Raw genomic sequence first — 20,776 nt, forward strand, 5'->3', positions numbered from 1 at the left:
CCCTTGAGTCAGAAATAACAAATAATCTCTTTTGTTAAAAGACTTCTTATCTCCCTAACAGTCAGCAAAAATAAAATGCTTTGGACATTCCGTAAACTATCAACTTCATCTATCTCCTGCTTTCACAGTTAGATAATAATTTTGCACAAACTACGTACATCAAAAATCTAATTCGTCTTTATCTTATGATGGGTGCAAGAATTGTGAAGGAATTTTGAGCTTAAGAATCCTAAGATGACCTCACAACCTGTAAAATAAATTAGAAATTTTCATTAATTGTAAAACTCCAGCAGCTTAGTCCTTTGTGACGCTACCTTGGCACAGGAAGATGACTTGAATGAAGGAACAGAAAGTTTTCAACTCAGAGTAAGTGCTTTAGATCATAACTGCATTCAAATTTCAGTTTGCAGAGACAGAAACATTAAAAATGGACACCAGTTTACTTTTCCAAAGCCTACCAAAATGCCATTTCAACCATCAGCAACAGAGCCAAGATTAAATAGAGCTGACAGGTCACTACTGACAATTCATTTTGCATTTCCCTCTTGAGGAGAGATGAAACATGAAGTAAACAACTGATAAACCAAAATTCTGTACACCTAATATTCTGCCACACTTTTGCAACTACACACCTGACCATCACAGAGGTCAATGAGCGGAACTTTCTCCCGGCTTGCTTTGATGAGCTTGGTCTGGAATAACTTTCCATCAAAATACATCCATGGACAGCAGTGCTCCCATGGAATCGGCTGTCCGCAAGCATCGTTTGCAAAAAGTGCCATATCGACACCACTCATAAATAAAGCAGACAGCTGAATTCCTCGGGGATCGAGATTCTCAATCTGTTTTGGAAAGAAAAACTAGTTCAGTAAGAAAATAATGCGATGCAATTCAGTTATTCCACCAGTTGCATTATTTGCTAATTGAAAACATAGCGATTTTAAAAAGCTGTCAGACTTTTCACATGTAAAGGCCAGTTTGACCAGAAGAATCCATGTGAAGCTATAATCTGCATACGCAAAACTGCAGTGCTCTGGAAGGCTGTTCCCATCCCTTCAGTCTGTAGGTAAGAAATAGAAGTGAGAAACTATTTCCTTAACAACAAAGCTTGATAAGCAATTTGAATACAACTCATTATCAAGAAGCCAGCAGAAGTTTTACGTAAAATACACACCTTACATTTGTGGCACACAGTGCCTGCAACACGTACAGTGCATATTTAAGCATTAAGATCACCGATAAATACCCAGTGCAGGGTTTTTCTAAACAATGCTAAAGCTATTATAGCAAATAAAAGCTTTAAAACACGTACAGAAGAAATCACAAGTAGACATTTTCATTGAAAAATTCATTCCTTCTGAGATACCACTTTTCACAAAGTTCCAGGAACGAGCTCAATGTTAGCATTCAATTTTTCTGCCCATGTACCACACTTCCTTTCCAATGTTTTTAATAATGGACGTTATAACTTGGCTTAAGACTATGTTATTTCAGAATGTCTCATTGATGATGTTTTAATGAATACAACAACTTTATTTGGGACAGATACACAAGGGCAGAATTACAGAACAAACAACTGCTGACAGTGATAGCAAAAAAGTGTTTGCTTGCAGCAACTACATTCTTAGCTGTAGAATAAGGAAACAGCAGCAATGATGTTTTCTAAAACACTTTTGGAAATACCAGCAACTTCTTGGGAACACTTTAAACATCTTGGCATTAAATTCTAAAATTAAACTGCATTACCTTCCGTATGCATAACCTTTTATGTCCAAAAGACTATCCAATCATTTTGCAGATATACAGCTGGGATCAAACTCAGCTTCTTTCTGTCAGCAGCGAGAGAATGACCAAAGAAGTTTTTCCTGCTTATTTTGATGTTGTTATTTGGTATATGGAAAGACTATTCAGTTGTCCAGTTAACTCTGCCACTAACATTGCTAACATGAATTATCTACTTGCTGTGTGACAAGTTCAAATAGATTCTAACGTGTTTTCTTTCCCTAACATTTATAAGTACTTCTATGGCTAAGTGTTGGGGTTCCACAAGCAGAGTGATTTGGTTTACTTCATTGAGACTGAGAAGTCTTTGCCAGGTTGCCATAGGAATGCAAGTCAGACTCTGCTTTCACACACAGAAAAGAAACTGTCAGTTGCTGGTTTTGAAAATGCTCTTGCTGACCAAGTTGTAGGGGCAAATCATTACTTAGAAAAAACTTATAGCTGAAGTCCGCATGAGCTTAATTATAGTTTCTTTTAGGAAGAACTCTGCTAGGATTGCTGCTTTTGTCTGTGCCCCTTGGCAGTGTATATACCCATGAATATGAATAATTCTGGGATGTAAGTACCACATCTTCCTCCCTAATTTAACTAAGGAGAGCATATATCCAAGCATGGCTCAGAACAGAACCAGTCACTCATCTTTCCTGACTTAAGTCTTGCATAAAAGTACCTGCAAGACTACCTGAACTGACTTCAACAGGCTATATGACAAGGTGATCAGCATCTCCCCTCCTTCACTACACTGATTAAAAACGAAGAGGGGTTATTAAGCTCCCTATACATCCAGACATCCCTCCGAGCTTCCATTTAGGAAATACACTGCCAGGGAAATAAATGTTATGTAGAAAAATGTAATTATAACTGTTTCCATTCAGAAAAACGTTTACTTCAAATTAAGTAATAAATTATACTATTTTGAGTACAGAACTTAGGTTCAGAACAAATTTCTGATAGCAACATAAAAGCAAAGAACAAATCTTGTTTATTTAGTTCAAGGCTAAAGGCTAGAAGAGGAAATTTCCATGTGAGCATGTGAAAGCTAGGTGAGGAAATAGCCCAGAGTAAGATGTGGCACAGAGTGATAGGCATTGCGGATTTACAGTTACAACAGCACACCAACAACCCTATTTGTATCTACTTCCTATAATACCGTTGCATTAGAAAAAGAGAAACTTTGAGATCTTATCTTTTAAAATACTGAAATTAATTTTTCCTACAGTTCTGCATTTAATACTTACTAGGTAGGACCCACTAAATTAGCAACGTGGGCAAGCTGAAAACAAATCTCTGAAGTTACGGCAGTGAAGAATTACCTTGAGTTCCTGAAGCTGGTCAGGTTCATAGAGCTTTGGAGACAATGCTTGGGCAAGAAAAGCATCAAGTTCCTGGCGACGAAGTATACGAACCCCTGGCCACTGTACCATGTACCTGCAGATGAAGCCAGCTGTTATCCACAAGCTTCCTTCCATTGACAGATGACAAATCAAGGAGCATTTTACTTGATCAGAAGTCAGCAGAAGGCAACAACAACAAGAATTTTTTTTTTGGTTGTCTAGACTTGAATAATTAAAACAGACAAAATACCAAAGAGATTTAAAGATTAAATTAAAGATCGCACTGAAGACAGACTAGCTGTGAATGAATTATGAAATTCACAAGGCAGTCTGCTTCCAAAGAAGGAGAAGATAGGCCACCAAAACAGATAAGTGATAAGCCTTGTGACATACCTAAAAATTAAAAAAGATTGCCTTTACAAAAAAAAAAAAAAAGAATAATGGTAAAAAGGCTTTGTGAATGTGGTCTCCAGATAACATATTAGTCAGAAATTACCTAATCAGTGAATTTAATTCTCGTCATTTATAACAAGTGTCCAATAAAACTTCATGTCTTAATAAACAAGAACTTATACACGCCCTATGCTACAGGAAAGAAACACTGCCCAAATGAAAGAGGAGCTCCACTTTGTTCAAGATGCTATTAAGTCCGTTTGTTGTTTTTTTTTGTATTCTTATTATTCAATGAGGAGAAAAAGAAACAATCTTTAGTCTTCCAAAGGCAAGACAAAGTAAGGTAGAACTGGAAACAAACCTACATTCATCATTCTTAAATGGCTTAAAAATTCTCCTGTGCAGCAAGTTAGCTTGTAAACCTGGCTGAAGCCAGGGTTAGTCATACTGACACAAACCTTCCCAAAAAGAGCAGCATCTTTCATTCTCAGTTCAATTTTCTATCTGAAAATTAAACACAGCGAGTGATTTGAATCTTGTCACCTTCTCTTTAATAGTATACTTCAAATGTTGGTTATCACCATCTCAACCAGATGAGTAACTACCACAAAGAACCTGACAGAGCATCATTCACATGAACCATCTCAGCAAGCTGCTAAGCAGCTGCTCTCTGAAAAGCTCACTCTTTCACTTTACAGCCTCATCAACCTAAGATGCCAAATGTATGGCTTTTTTTTTTTTTCGAAGCCAAAACCATGAGTACAGTGAGGGTTAATTAATTCAAATGCTACAGAGGCCTCTTAGCAACACAAGATTTTTTCCTTCTTCAGTTCCTTAGAGACTGAAGAAAGAAGCCTTGAAGGATACAGCACGCTTTAAAGACTACCAAAAGCGACGTTCTAAAAATGATACAAGACCCTTCTTCCAAAGCTGCAAGTGTTGTGTTAAATATATCACAGACATTAACCTGTACAGTAAAAACTTTATTTCATTCTGTTTTACCTTCAGATAACACTGACCTTAGTACACAACAAAGCACCATAAGATGAGTGGGCACATTAGTTGGATTGAGCATTGCTGGTGTATCTGATCTCATACAGGCCAAAAACGCCCTCATTCTTCGGTTCTTGTCTTCTACTGCTTTTCCCAGCCACAGCTTCTTCAGATTAGGACACGTCCATTCCCTGAAGGCAAGAGCTTCCACCAGCTCAGGGGTTTGCGGAGACTTTCCTTTGTAAGCAGCCCATTCCTTAATTATCACTGGTGAAACTATAGAATGATAACAGATGAGAAAAGTTAAAAAGGTTTACATATTTAAAACCTTGTACGCAAGAGATCCTGATCTGAAAAGTATCCCTTGGACATCGCTCTGGATCACACTGTTGAACTGGCAAGTCAGACTCCGTGTGGACCATTTCTAATTGCCATCACTTACAAAATAAGTACATGCAGCCAAGAGTACACTAAGAACATTACATTAATAATTCCAAGTTGATAAGCAACACAGAAGAGACACATTCATTTTCTAAAAGAACATAATTTGAAAACGCAACTTTCCTCTAAAGTTGATTAAAAACCTACAGAGATACAACACATTCAATACAAATATTTTCCATTTCCAGCCTTTTAGGAACAATATGATTGTACTGATGATAACTTAAATGAGATTTAAAACTTCAGCCACGCTTGCCTGTAATTCAAGTAATGCAAAGGAATTAAATCTCAAATATGGGCTTAATTAGTTGGGTTTTTTTAACCTAAAAAGATCAGAACACAGTAATTTTTGTAAGCCTTTCGATAAAAAGCAGTGCTGTAAATTAAGGGGCTACTGTTTTTGTGTGTGCTGTGCTATCATCTATAAGAACAGTGTTTCACTCTACACAGATGCTAAAGCATCTCCCTTTTTCACATATGAAGACAACTAAACCAGAACACAAGTTTAAAGTCAGGACTGATAAATGATACCTTTGGCCTTGGAGCGACCCCAAGTTTGACACAGCCCCAAATTTGTTTGCACTCCTCTTAACTCAGAGCCCAGTTATGCAGTGTGGAAAGATTCAAGGAGCTTGTTAGTGAAGCTTCAGGTTACAGCCCAGACAAATCGCTTTGCTAGTGAAGCAGTGCATGAGACCAGACCTGCTCTTTCTGCTAGAAGCCTCCCTGTTACAGATTGAGAAAAGAATACTGCTGGTGCCAGGATAGCTCTCACAGCTACAAAGTCTCCATCAGCAATCAGACGGCAGCCTTACACGTGATTTTATGATTAAGGTCAGGCAAACCATGGCAGAGGCCACCATCTGGATTTAAAAAGAAGCTCTGGACCATCTTAAAGCAATCTCTCCTGCTTATCTGGACTAGAACTACTACAGCACTGTAGCTACACCTCACAGACAGCAGGCTAACTTTTACAAAGATAATGTGCAGCAATGAAAATAAATATGCTGATATATTTAGTTGGTAGCCTCACTGCAAAATCACGTTCTATTTTGGTTGCTACCAGATTTTATATGCTGCTAAGCTATTCAAGATGGGCTTTAACAGCCAGCAGAGCACTTTGTTATTTGCAAAGGATCTATCACACTGGTGTTTACTTCTTGTTTAGGCTTGGGACAGCAAGCATGAACACGTAAGATGCATCTTCTGAAGGCTTTCAAATAATAGGACTGTTCCAAAAGTAATGCCTCCTGTTTTATGAGTTGGCCCACGATGTCAAAAGTAGATGGTCATAAAGCAGTAGAGGCTGAAACTTTCTGCCAATATTCCATTACATTTTGTTGCCGTATGACAGATGGCAGCAAAGGGGCAGTCTGACAAAATGGTGCCTGACAAAGCAGTGCAGATGAAGCAAAGGGGTGTCACTGAATTCCTTCATGTGGAGAAAAAGGCCCCTACGGACATTCACTGATGCTTGCTGAACATTTATGGAGATCAAGGAGCATACCATAGAGCACACTGCCCATCCTGGCTGTACTGTCCTACAGGCCAGATTTGGTGCCTTCCAAATTTGATCCACTTGGACCAATGAAAGATGTACTGCATAGGCAACATTTACCCTAGCAATATCACCACTGTATCAGCTTTGAAATGGGAGTAACCTCTGCTGCTGCAGATTTTTACAAGCATGGCATGCAGGCCCTTGTTTGTCACTGGCAAAAAATGCAGAGCTAATGGTGGTGAATATGTTGCGGAATAGTGTTCTGCAGCAGATAATTTACTCTACCAAGAAGTGCTATTGCACTCTTTGTGCCTGTTGTAATTTCCATGGAAACAAATAGGAGGCATTCCTTTTGGAGCAAGCTACATAATTACTCTGTATCTTGGAAGCAAGAGATTCTTTCAGACCAAAACTTCTTAGTCCTTTCATAAACAGCTAGGGATCACAACGAGGCTACTACACAGAACAGTTCCAGTCAAAGACCTCAGTTCAGCAATGAAAAAGCCAACTGCTGACAACTAAGTTGTGTTCTGGAGTTCTACTCTTCTTCCCTTCAAGCTCCTTTTGATACTAGAGGCACTATTGCTAGCTACACTCCACATCTCTCTTTGGATGCCCTGTCAGAGCCAACCAGATGCAAACTCTGTAAGCGCCACATTTAAAGCATTCCCAGAAGACCACTTACCCAGCTTCCATCACTTCCTTACAAAAGACAACTGCAAGGATAAAGACCTTTGCAGAACACAAATGTTTCATTACCTTCATAAACTTTTTGCTAAAACAACCCCAAGGTTAAAAGAAGAAAATATTTTGTCTATAATTTCTATCCGAAATCTTATCCTTCAACATTCAAGTGCTGTTCAAAACTTTTAATCTTCGGTATGGCAATTTCCATGCTTCTATGAGATCAAGATCAAAGAGTGAGTTGGTTTGCTCTCAAAAGATACCTTCTTCAGTAATACACTACCTGTAGAGGTTACACTGAAGAGGTATCTTGCCTTCAGAACTGTGCAATGCACTAGTTATTTTAGGAAAGGCAACCATTCTTTTTGGAGAATTGTTCAATATGGAGTGGCAAACAGCCTCCCTGCAGTGAACAATGGGAGGACAGAATTACAGTTGTATCAGCTGACAAGCAGTCGCAGTACTGTTCACTCACATTTAGCATTTAACAGATGAATCTAGGACTAGTCCGTATCTACTTATTTCACCAGAGCATTTCTTACACATTGACAACTCTGCACTGGGACTGCTGCCAAAAACACCATCTTCCTCAACTGCTGAGTATCTCTGTCCTCAGAGGAACGTTTTGTGTTTTCCTTCCAGGACTTCCTCTTTGAGATAAGAAACGTCTACCCTGAAGACGACATGAGCTACAACAAACACTCAGGATAAGTGCACGTTCAGTCACAACACCACAGAACTAATTATACTGTTTTTCATAATAAATTTCCTCCTGTTGCTGATGAGTAGATTTGAATACTCACAGTAGCCCAAGGAATGGTACAATACACTGATGCCTGTTTTAAACATCAGCGTCAAGACACTTGAAGGTCAGTCCAAGTGCAGAAGTTCAGCATCAACCTGCATTAAGGTAACCTGCTTCATAAACATGCATGAATGTCACAAGCTCCAAAGTCATAAGCAACAGCATGCAGCATGCTCCAGCTGCATGTTAAAACCTTCACTGCTACCCGTGCCTCAGATGTTTTCTGACAAATTCTGACTCAGACATTCTCTCGAGAAATTACAGGACAGGGCAATCACCAACTGCATGAAGTTTATCAAAATCATGCACCAGATTCTGCATCTGGGACAGGGCAACCCTGGCTATACTACAGGACATGGGACAAGAGGCTAGAAAGCAGCCCCATGGAAAGGGATCCATGGTTCTGGTTGACAGCAAGTTGAATCTGAGTCAACAGTGTGTCCTGGCAGACAAAGGGTCACCCGTACCCTGAGATGTATTGAGCTCAGCACTGCCAGATGAGGGAAGGGAATGTCCTACTCTGCTCTGGTGCAGCCTCACCCTGAGCACAGTGTGCATGTTTGTGTGCCACAATATGGGACATAAAGATACCAGAGCTCATCCAAAGGAGGGCTGTGAAGATGGGGAAAGATCTGAAGGACAAGATGTGTGAAGAACAGCTGAGCTCCTGTGGTTTGTTCAGCACAGAGCAGAGCAGGCTGAGGGAGGACTCAAGGCCCTGCAGCTCCTCACAGGGAGCAGAGAGACAGGGCTGAGATCTGCTCTCTGGGGACAGGGTCAGAGCCCGAGGGAACGGCTCGGAGCTGTCAGGGAGGGTCAGGTGGGGATTCTCTTTCATCAGAGGGCAGTGGGCACGGAGCAGACTGCCCAAGGCTGTGGGCACAGCACCAAGCTGCCAGAGTTCAAGGAGCGTCGGTTTGGGTGGTGCTGTACGGAGCCAGGGGGGATCTTGATGAGCCTCATGAGTCCCTTTCCACTTAGGATGTACTATAATTCTGTGATATTCTCTTAGCATTTTTTTCTCCCCACAAACTGACCATGAGCTGTGAGACATCTCGGCAAATGAGATAGCTAATGCGGATTAATCAGGACTCTTTTAACCTCATAATCTTCACTGACAGTACAGCTTGAGCAAAGCATGTTTGATTTTGCAAAAGGGCAATTGCTCAAGATACTGTTTTCCTTCTGGCAGAAACAGTGTCAGCTGAGTACATCCTTGATGGAGAACAGTACATCACAAGGTGGCTAGGCTTAAAATAACAAATCCTCAGATCCAACCAACAGTTATGGCAGCTTGTACAAGCGTGCATTTCTCCACAGAGTGGAAAGGGCAGATGGTTTCAGAACCTGAAAAGAAGAGCAAGTCAGACACTTTGACTACCTCCTCTCACAAGCAAGGGGAAAGGAGCCAATAGCACGCCCTTGGCACTAGAAGCACAGTGAAAAATGTAGCAATTCAGCTCTTCATGTCCCCTGGGAGCAGACATGAGAACGCGTCCAGAAAAGGCATTACTTAGCAGACAATTATTACTAAAAAGCATCACTACTTCTAAAAACAACTGATCTGTTGTTTTTAATTGACTTTTCAACTACATAAAAATAATGATAATAAAAGACAGAAAAGATCTATGTTATGATAGATCCATTATCTTACTGTCTATGTATTTAGTAATAATACCGACACCCCGAGTTTATTATACACTTTTCACAGCTTCCTATAACTCTCTCACACAACACACCTACTAATTATTCATGTACAATTACTATGTTCCCAGAATTTTAGATATATAGGATCACATTACAGAAATACATTACAGAATTTTAGACATATTTGTACAACTGACTGTCTGCATAAACCTAGAGACAGCACATATCTTTTAGAAATTTAGTTAATTGTTCTGATTTTTCTTTCTGCTCATTACTCTTGCATGCGTACTTGTTTTTTGAGAGCACCAATAAAAGCAGAATCACAATCATTTGTCTGTTGTCGCCTGTGCTGTAGCCCTCAGAGAAGTCAGTAGGAGCTACTGAGTGTGACAAAGGATGTTTCAGAAATCAGCTCTTGCTGCTTAGGACACCATTCTCTGTATCCTGCACAATCTGCCCAGTTCTTGCTATTCTGTAATTGAGATGACCAAATGAAATTCATTCCTGTAACTTACCCCCTTCCAAACCACAAGCTACCATCTCAGCTAAAATCTATCTTTACCAGCAATTGAAGCTTTGTGGTGAAACTACTAGAGTTCAAATAGATGCTCCAATTTTATTTTATTTTATTTTATTTTTTTTAAGTTTATAAAGAATGGCCAGTTCTAAAATAGAAGTAGGTCAGGTAACTGAATGCATCCTGCAACAATATTTGCTGGAGCTCCTGTCACTAAACAAAGTTAGCAGTAGCGTTCTTAGTCTCCACTGAGAATAAACCTCTGAAAAGCAGCATAAATGAAAAGACCAATTAGATGGGGATTCCAACAGTCTACAGAGAACATTTCAGGTTTACAAGGTGAAAATATCCTGAAAAATCAAAGCAGACCTTCAGCAGTTAGTTACTTTGCTACTACAAATGTTGTAGTACACTTAAGGACAAAACTAATGAGGGCAAGTTGGTGCTGCAAGTAACTTCATTATTTTAGTCCTGAAATAACCTCATAACCTGAAATACTCTTATTTGAGATAAGACTTCAGCTTTTGACACTGTGTGATGAGGAAATCGAACAGGGTGAATATTAATTCCCACAACATAACTAAGAGCAATAGTTTTTCAACTGCTGGAAGATTGTCACTTTCCTCATGAATGTACACAACAAATGATTATTCTTTTATACATCAAGACTGTAAATAATGCTTGCAGACATTCTCAATATCTGCTTTTTAAGTTTCGTACATAGACAGCAGACTTACATACAAATACACACTTCTGCTGCTGCTATCCACTTAGTGCTTCAGCAACGCTGTAACCTTTATAAGATGCTACTGTAAAGTTCAATCATTTCGTTGCATGCATTTCATTATAAATAAGTAAAACACTCCAGAATGAGGAGAGTGAATGTTCTGGAATGAAAGTAATTCCTGGAAGCAGAGAAGTTAAGAAGATAACTTCCAGATTAATGTAGGGATTAACACTCACCTTTTTGACTGAACCAGCAAAAAGATCTCTTGACAAGCCTGTTCACAAGTTTAGTTTGCTTTTATTTACACCACACCTAATTTCTGCAGATTTTAAACCACGTATTTATGTTGACACTTGGAAGTTCCTACACAGAACTGCTCAGAATGCAAATTTTCTCAAATCAAGTTCTAACATGTACACAGAAAAATCCATCAAAAATAACATTACTTGCTGCAAGTCTGAGAGCAGTCTGAACACACTTTTTGAAAAACAAAGCCTGCAGCTTGCTTAGAAAAGGACAGCACTTAAAGTTCTTAAGCTACTGCAAGAAATAAAATCTCAAATTAAAAACATCTTTTTCTATTATCCATGGATCAAATAAGCCACAAATTTCCCCAGTTCTACAGCTACATTCATGAAACCTTATTAACTATTCTCGTTCAAATTACAGCACCAATGAAAACACAGCAAAAGGGGAGAGCAATAAAGAACGGATTCCACAGTACGTACATTCTGGTGGAAGTCTGTTCTTTCTAAAAGCGAGTCTTTCCGTTTTCTTTCTGCTTTCTGCCAAACTAAACAGGACTCCGTAAACATACTGACGAACTGGCCTATAAAGCAGAGCAGCAGGAGGCAGGTCTTTGTTGGCTTCATCTTCTATAGAAACGGCAATTTTGATTTCACCCTTTTCCATGAAAGAAATGAGAAAAATAAGAGACGTTAGAGTGAGCAAAAATGAAGCATTTAGGTATGCTCAGTAATTCAATCCAGCTCTAAAGCGAATCCCATCTTGTCAGGAACATGATTCAGCAGTAATGAGGATCTTACGTACGTGAAGGTAACTCCAGAGAAGGATTACCCTGCTACAATCCACTTCCTTTCTTCCATTAAATATCCAGGCTCCAATTATTCCCATCACTTACCTATTGTTTTTTCACATTTGTTTTAGTTTTGCTTTTTTTTTTTTTTGGCCTGGATTACCTAAATACTGATTTTTACATACAGATACTTCTAGGAGCAAAACAGTATATATGACAGTAACATAACTTGCCTATAGAAGCAAGACGCTCAAAGCACATTTGAAGAATAAATGACTATTTGCAATCTAGACTGATTTTTAGCCTTTAAAAAATATTCACGCTGCTTAAAAACACCAGTTGGAGGTTTTGGTGCAAACAATACTAGGGAATCACTGTAAAAAATAACATTATGAGAAAGCCTGGCCAAAAAACTGCAACTGGGGATTACATAAATAATATTGTTTTATATGTGGGTAAAGCATTTTACAGTTTCTTTTTCAGAAACAAAACATGGAAGACCTTCCAGCTCTCTTAAAATAGCAGCACCATTCTACATTTTCAGTATCTGTGCATCCAACCATGCTAAGTTTTTCCTGGAAAACAACTCATTCCTATTACTGAAGGTGTCAAGAATCAATAATGTCTTTGAAAGCTTATTCATCATTCTCCTTTTCTTTCTGGCATCAGTGATATCAACAAAAAACTCCTTAAGAACAAACCTCATCCTTTGCCAGAGATGCATCTCACAGACTAACCTGCTGTTTCCTAAAAGGGCATTTTCTTTCCATTTTAAAATGCCACCAATTTGTCCTTTTTATGCAGTAGAACAATGAAAACCTGTAATGTAATTCATTAAAGTTTAATTCCTTCTCAAGTAAACACAACCTGGAGAAGATCTCCATCAATCCAATTTCTTTTAGTGTACAAGAAATTTTTAAGCAAATTAACAAAAGTTATTTCATGTAAGGAGAACACAGATTTACAGCAACACTTAAAGGAGCCACATTCGTGACATTACCAAATCAACTCTCCAGTCAAGTCATGAGGTACAGGAAAACACCATAGCATTCTGTATGCCCAAAGCCTTTATAATCAATGTAAACCAGATTAGAAGGCAGAAACCGGTGGAAGCTGTAAATTGCTGCAGGTGTATATTTACACAGAAGTTACTAGCTTGCCTCACCCTCTTTGTATCACTTTAGCTTACATAAAGATCTCTACCATATCCACAGCATTGGATATATGGTTAAAGTACGGGTAAAGTTAAAGTATGGGTAAAGTATGGTTAAAGTGTTTTTCTTGTATACAGACAACATTAAGTTAGATATAAAGGATGTGTAAGAAGTCTCTCTGTATGTATAACAACAGCATAATCCAGGCAATCTTTGCGTGCCAATTTCTAAAGCATCTCAAAATCACTCAATGAGGTACCTGCCAACATACTGCTGGCATACCTGAGGTCCCTAGCGAACATTCAAAAGCATTTCAGGTAATAGAGAAAAAAAAATTAAGCAGTACTGATTTGATTTATATTGCAACAGTCTCTAGATTTATTTTTTCTGCTAGGATTGAATTCCCAAAATTCAGTTGTTTAATTAGTTTCTTCCCATTGTGAGACAGGAAACTTCCAGTAGTATTTAGATGTACTGAGAGTATATGGCCAAACAAACTATGAAACAGAATTGGCACTAATGGTCTTCATGGGTCTCTTGTTTCTTCTCCACTTTTCCTTGATAAACATGAAATGTACAGGAACATGACAGCAATACCAACTATGGTGCTAGATGTACAGGAACCAGTACTGAGTATTTTGAATGCTACAGTGGAAAAGGATTAGTTGTCTCATTCTGGGACTCTTCTGTTTGCGCACAGAAGGAACAACGAACAGAATTCATTTCTTCTGGAACTCGTGTAAGTCAAACACAGGGCTGTGCAGAACACTGCTGCTCTGCCTCCTTCCACTACTTACTTTGGCAAGAAGCCGTCCCATTGCTTTTCAAGATGTTTCTATGTGGCCACCGAGATAATTTCCCCGCCCCCCCCCACTTAACCTACTGCAGAAAAAGCAGCCTAAGCTGCATGGAAGGGCTTGCAGCTTACCTGGGATCTAGCACATAAAATAAATCAGTGACCAAAGAACTCATAGCATCATCAAGTTCTATAATTGCATTTTATGAGACAACAAAAGGGATTTATTACAGGTGCTACGTCTTTATTGGGGTTGGCTATTAAGGATAGGAAGGATCACATTACAAGGGAAAACAATCTAATTATTTTTTAACACTGAAACCAGAAGAGACTTGGCAGAGACACCAAAGCACACATCACACTCTAAAAATGGGCAATACATACGTACACACATGCACAAACAAGGACATGTAAAAGTACAAAGATAAAATATTAAAGACAAAAGAGGTTTGTTTTTTTCAAATAAATAGTGATTACAGTCATCTCATACCTAGAGCAACAATGTACGAGCCAGATCAGTGGCTGCATATCGAGTGAAAGAAGTGCTAGAAGCACTAGAACTAGACCAAAACTCAAAGCTTAAAATGGGATGTAAAACTACAAAATTATTTAGCCAGATATATAAGTGCAATTATCTTTACAGAAAGATTATTTTTTAGCACATAATTTTACAACGTCGTACCTTGGTTAGGACATGAAAGATGTAGGGGTACATTAACCCCTTCTTGTGCCTGTGTTCTGCCACTCTTAATACTTCAGGTGCTACTGGAGGTAATGGAGGGGTAGTAATATCCATGTGGTTTCTGGTGGGCATTGACAACAGGCATGGGATTTGTGGATTACTGGTTTGATTCCCTTTGACATCGGCTGCCTGGCTTCCTGAAGAAGCGCTAGAGGAACCTTCTGCCTGTAACAGAACACACAACATCAAGTACTTTTTAATGCTTACAGAAGATAAGCCAAGAGAAATCGCAGATTTTCTTCTTCATCCACAATGAAAACAGTGAAAACTCACATCATGTTCTAGCAACATGCAGAATACACCACATAGTGCTGACTAAAAGATTTTCGGAGAATATAGGCTTTTAGTCCTTGTCTGCTGGCAGAAGACAATTACTAAATATATAAATATTACCCACAGTGAATAAACCTTTTGTAAGCAGCATTTGTGTTACACCTCTCACAGATGCTATTGGAAACAAACAAACAAACAAACAAAAAAAAAGGGACTTCATTCCTAAAAATCCTCATCTTCAGAACTGAAAGCTGCTCTTAGCTTCAGAAAAGAGTTCATACTAGTTTCATGTCTATAAGCTACCATAATAGTTTAGGGATTACTTCTGAGACTGCCATTCACTTCATGCATGTGATGACACATTATGCATGAGTATTTTCATAACTTGCACATAACATTTCAGATTTTACAAATTCTACAGAAAGTACAAGAATGGGGGGTGGAAGAAGTCCTGAACAAGCTATGCTTGTTCACCAGGCACTGGTGGAAAATACAAACCTGTGTAAAACAAGAAAAAGCTCATCCTCCAACAACCTCCTAAAAGAAGGCGAATTTAGTAAAGTAGGCTCTAAAATACCAAAGGGGAAATAGTATCTTAAGAGTACATTTAAGCACACAATAGAAGAGGATGCTACTGTAAGATTATACTTCGGAGTTGGTAGACTGGACTTTTAATTTATGATGATAATATAGGGAATAAATGGTTAAAGCCTGTGGTACAGAACCCTTTAACAGAATGTAATGTTTTCACAAACACAGATTATCATTGCTCTTTTATATTTTCACAGCTCTTATATTATCTCTGTCAGTTTAAAGATTGCTGTTCCTCTCTTCTACTACTCCAACAATTAAAATGCAGTGTGACACTGAAACATGAAGTTTACAGGACTGGCCATTACAGGGGGACATGGAGGGAGGAAAAATTCCAAACCATATCGATGTTCTCCCCATTCTCATGACCCAAGTTCTTCCTGAATCTGCTACAGTGATCTTCAAACACTTAAAATGAGAAACTACCACAGCTGAAAGTATTATTTTTTTCAGTGCTATACATCCACCCAAGTGAGATGAGCATGCCTTTGTCACGTCTAATCCCAAAGTGAGACAACTACAAGGCGAGAATTTTGACATGCAAGTCACAGTAAAAGGAGCGTCAAGACTGGTGCTGTCTGATCAATGCTCGGTGCTCCAAATTACCTCAGAAACTCCTACAGCTCATCCCAAAGTGAAAAATTTCAGGAAATATTTATTTTTCTAATCATTTTGTAGATACACCTCTTCAAAAAATAAGATGTACTTATAATTCTCCCCATTGTTCCCAAGAGATGGAACTGCCGTCTTCTACAGAGGGCTGAAGAAGTGGTTTGACATTCAAGAAAAGTATGTAAGTAAAACAAATTAAATTGGTTGCACTCAAGTTGGACTGCATGCATACATCTCCTGGAAAGCTGAATCACTGCTTTTACAGCCCTAATTCTGCATGTACACAGGGGCAGGCAGCCGTGTCCTGCTGCACGTCCCACCAGCCACCACCCAGCTGTGGGAGCAGTGCCCCGCCGGCTGCCCCCCATCTCTGCTCTGCAGGGCAGCACAGAGCACGCAGGGCTGCAGCTGGGGTGTGCTGGGCTCGTGCATGGCCATGGTACAGACAAAAAGGAATGCAATAGGTCACATTAGCATTTGCATATGGTGACTAATCCACAGGCAGATACAGTTATCGTGCGGGGCGTAGTCTGCAAAAATAACCACCACCGATGGATGAAATCACCAGCTTGATATTTTAAGCACAAAGCCAAAGTTTACTGGAATTCCTATACCAAAGATACAGGGAAAACGGTCTGTTCTTCTGCAGCACAAGTAACTTAGGACTGCTTTCTTTTTTGCTTTCTTTCCTTTTTTTTTTTTTTAAACAAAACTAATGCTAGAGCACAGTTCCATCACAAAAATGCCAAAGTATCACATGGAAATGAGTAGAGCATTCTAAGAATGGTTCAACATCATGAAACAGATCATCACACTTTCAATTTGACAATGATTCTGTATCTTGAAGAAATCAAATGGGATGAGAGTAAGTCTTCAATAATGGCTTAATCACCCCACCTTTACTTAGTTAAACAGCAATACACTGTAGCTGGTCCCACGGAACTAATTCAATATGTATTATGTGACAGTCTTATCAAGCACTTGTGAAGGCCTTTCACTCTTCAGCTCAGCTTTAATACACCTATAACAGTCCGCAGCTAATGCTAGAACACTGTCAGAGCTGTTCTCACTATACTGCATCTGACAGGACACGGACCCTGTACGTGTGGATGTAATGCCATACTCCTTTGTAAACATGCAAGGATGAGGCTGTTACCTAAGGGGTTCATAGGTTTGTTTCTACTTCATATTTAGTATTTTCCAAAACAGCATACTTAATTTTTATGTATATGCTAAACAACATTCCTTGGGAAACTTCTCACTACGTTTTAAAGCTACTGTTTTGTAATTCACAAAAACAAGTAAAAAAACCACAGTAAGTCTCACAGATCAATTTTGAAACCTCTACTCAGCAGTTCATTATAAAACTTAAAGCACAAAACAATAAACTGTAATATTTGGAACTTCATTGTTCCAAGGAATTACCTTTGTTTGGTCTCCCAGGTCTCCACGTGTTTGACTTTCTGACTGGGTTCCTGTTTTTTCCCAGCCTATTTTGTTCCCACTGACATGGCTGAAGGATAGCATAAAGAAAAACACAGCATTAAAGTACCACGTAGGATGCAATAAATCCTTGGTTGCTGTTAATTGAACTATTAACCAGAGAGGACTTCAAGGTATGCTATGTATTAGAAATGTCAATTCATAGATACGAATTCAAGATTCCTACTTTTATTCATTCACAGTGTATCAACACTTAGATTGCGTTTCAAAGTAACAGGGAATCCTTTACGAGGACTAAATAATGTTCATGCAGGAAAAATTCTTGATTGATCTTGAAATAGCTGTCACCATGGCAAGTAATTTCCCTCGGTCAGAAGACTGCAGTGACAACACCTAGACTTCCATTTCCAAACTAATTCAAAATGTATTCCATAAAATCGTACTATAAAAAACACCGAAAAATATTTTATATACGTGTAAAGTGGGTAATTTTCCAGTTCAGCACTGCAAAACACATGATAATTTATTTAAAATTGACAGACTGGATCAGGAAAAATTAAGTCCAAAGCACCATGCGTAATCGTAGATATGTGCAGAATCAGTACTGAGTGGCAGCGTATTTATACTATGACACACGATCTTCCAAAGGCAATCACAGACCTGCTGAAGCCACAGGTTTTGATTCTCACATGGTAAGCCACTACACCCAGCATGACAAAAGGTAAACACAAACTGCCTCTGTTCCCGCTCCCTTTTTGTAGGTCAGTAAGCAGTAATTACAAGGAAGTCTGCACAACTTTATTGCCAAGGACAGACATACGATCTACTGCAAGTCTTAAAACACTTCAGTGATAAACAAAGCACATTAGTAAAAGAGAACAAAACCAATTTCACGGCAGCATCGTTATACATATAGCCTGTCAGTGAGAGCTCTTAACTCACAGCATTAGATCTTGGGTTTCTGACATCAAGTTTCTCTGCAAAACCACACTACCCCAAAATATTTGAAGTGCAGACACTACAAAATTCAGTGATGTTGCAGACAGCTCTCAGTTACTGAAGTTTTAATGAATGTGAGGTGGTATTTCTTTTATACAAAGAAAAGAACAGGAAGGTTTTATGACATTTACTAAAATCTCACTCCTTCCTTCTTTCAATAAAATATAAGACCAGAAGTGGAAAAATGCTGAACGTTATTTGGTTTTGGATTTCTGCTCATTAAGGAACAAGGTGACAAGAGTGAACCATGGATATATTCACAGTCACAGTGAACTAACACTGTTTTCTGAAAGTCTACCACATCGTTAATGAGCAGATTTTGTTACTATCGGCATACTGAACAATTCTGAAAATAAGAGTAGGAAAACATCCTTGTGAAAAACTTACTTCACTGCACCTCCATTGCCTTCATCATTGTCGGAGGAGGATGATGTAGAAGAGGCAGGAAAATAGGTTGAATCCACATGATTAGGACTCCCACTCTGAGCTGGATTTATTGGAGAAGATCGTTCATACAATGGTGTATGTTTTCCTTCATGAGGAATGTTACTGTAGTTGTTCTGCTCAGAAAGATTTTTTCCACCTGTTTCCAAGGTGATGGCTGGCTCAGAGAGAGTGTATGGGTATGGACCCTGACCTTGGGCACCACCCTGATTGGACATCTGCTGGGCCTAAAATACAGCAATATTTCCTAAATAAAGGTAACAATAAGGATCTTCTCTAAAAAAAAAAAAACAAACAAGCATACTATTTATCCAAGTACATTTTCCAAACGTGCACAACAAATCTCAGCCATCTTGGGCATCCATATAACTTGTTGTACCACCGTCCTTGGCTTCTTTTTAGCTTCAGGGTGAAAATGCAATCAGTGAACACTCAGGCTAAAAAAGTTAGGCGTAACCTTTCCCACTTAGATTTTAATTCAATGAGCATGATAGGTTTCTCTCAAGGAGAAGGGCAGAGGGATACACTTACCACAGGTTTTGCTTGTAGTGAGGTCTGTGGAATGTTAAGCATCTGAGAAGGAACATATGGTGGCACTATCCCAGGCATTCCAAACTGATTTGGTCTGGCTGCTGCATTGCAAATGGGGAGGAGAAATAACAAACAGGAGGAAAAGAAAACCACTCATGAAAACGCTCACTATTTATTTGACATAATTTTTACCATTTTTTTTTCCTTTTGCTTTCATGGTTTATTTTTTTCTTGCTCCGTTAACAGTTCTCCACTGTGCCTTAAGCAAGTTTCATTCATTTTTTAACTCACAATAGAAATATTCTGTAGCTCGTGAAGTCTGTTTTACTTGCCACATGTTTTCCTCTCTCATTACTGTACAATAATTTTATTCTACCTGGAAACCAAAGGAAGCTTCAAAAAAAAAAAGCCCAAGAGATGTGATAAGCAAGCAGCTGGCAAAAAACAGTGTCACAAATACATGTAACACTGGCACATTCTATCACTTGAATACTGGATCTAGCACAGCTTTAATACACTTTTCATTGTAGCTTGTTGAATGCTAAAAAAAAAAAAATAAAAATAGCATACCAGTACAGAAACAAAGTCTTTTGAAAATTCCAGCTCAAATTACATTTTAATGTTAAGAATGAGGTGTATGTGCTAAGTGCTATGGTCACAGGGTTAGTCTGTAAACCTTGGAACAATCTGAGATGGGTATCAATTAGTGTATAGCTTAAGAACATGTGTTGTGACATCAAAAAAATGAAAGACTAGGAAAGGATTTCTAAAAAGCATCAGGTAAGTCCAGTGAGGAGTATGAAATATATTTAGTGGAAAAGAAATGGCAATTGTCTTCATGACTGGAAGTAGACATCAGTTTTCATTCATTTCCAGCACTACGTGTGGATGCCACCTAATGCTTAGAACTGACTCAGCAGTAGCTAAGAGGAAAGTAAGTTCAGGCTGTTACTCTTTCTGGTGTAAGAGCACAACCTCTGCAAAGACTCTGTGAAAACTTTTTCTAACACTGTATTCAAACGTTAATGAATACTGCCTGAGTGTATGTTTTTGTAAGACCCTACTAATAATCTAGGGTTATTATAGTAATAATTTAGGGTTACGTCAGGTTTTAGTTAAAGTGAGAAGTTTTATTTTCTTAATTACTTACCTATGTAATGTGGTGGATGAAATGGCATAGGTTTATTAGTTGCTGAGTAATAAGCAACTGCTCTCTTAAATCGAGTAACTTTGTCATCTGTTCTAGACTAAAATAAATAAATACAAAAAGAAATATCTATCAGGATCAGATCCAGGCATGACATCTACAGGTAAGCACAGCACTGCAGAGT

The 20,776-nt window shown here is 38.7% G+C and overlaps 1 protein-coding gene across 3 annotated transcripts in view; it reads right to left on the reverse strand.

Moving 5' to 3' along the window:
* Positions 1-20,776, reverse strand: part of FAM120A (family with sequence similarity 120A) — a 49,398-nt gene that overhangs the window by 11,080 nt on the left and 17,542 nt on the right. For 2 of the 3 annotated variants that reach the window (XM_048957159.1, XM_048957157.1), the window contains exons 5-13: positions 20,596-20,692; positions 19,446-19,546; positions 18,858-19,141; positions 17,454-17,541; positions 14,493-14,717; positions 11,553-11,727; positions 4,529-4,778; positions 3,096-3,210; positions 633-842 (exon numbers count right to left, since the gene is read on the reverse strand). In XM_048957159.1, the coding sequence (XP_048813116.1) occupies positions 633-842; positions 3,096-3,210; positions 4,529-4,778; positions 11,553-11,727; positions 14,493-14,717; positions 17,454-17,541; positions 18,858-19,141; positions 19,446-19,546; positions 20,596-20,692 (1,545 nt within the window). The remainder of the gene's footprint in view (positions 1-632; positions 843-3,095; positions 3,211-4,528; positions 4,779-11,552; positions 11,728-14,492; positions 14,718-17,453; positions 17,542-18,857; positions 19,142-19,445; positions 19,547-20,595; positions 20,693-20,776) is intronic. The other variant, XM_048957158.1, reaches the window with a different exon arrangement.

The sequence above is a fragment of the Lagopus muta genome, chromosome 11 (assembly GCF_023343835.1).
Source record: "Lagopus muta isolate bLagMut1 chromosome 11, bLagMut1 primary, whole genome shotgun sequence".
NCBI lineage: Eukaryota > Metazoa > Chordata > Aves > Galliformes > Phasianidae > Lagopus > Lagopus muta.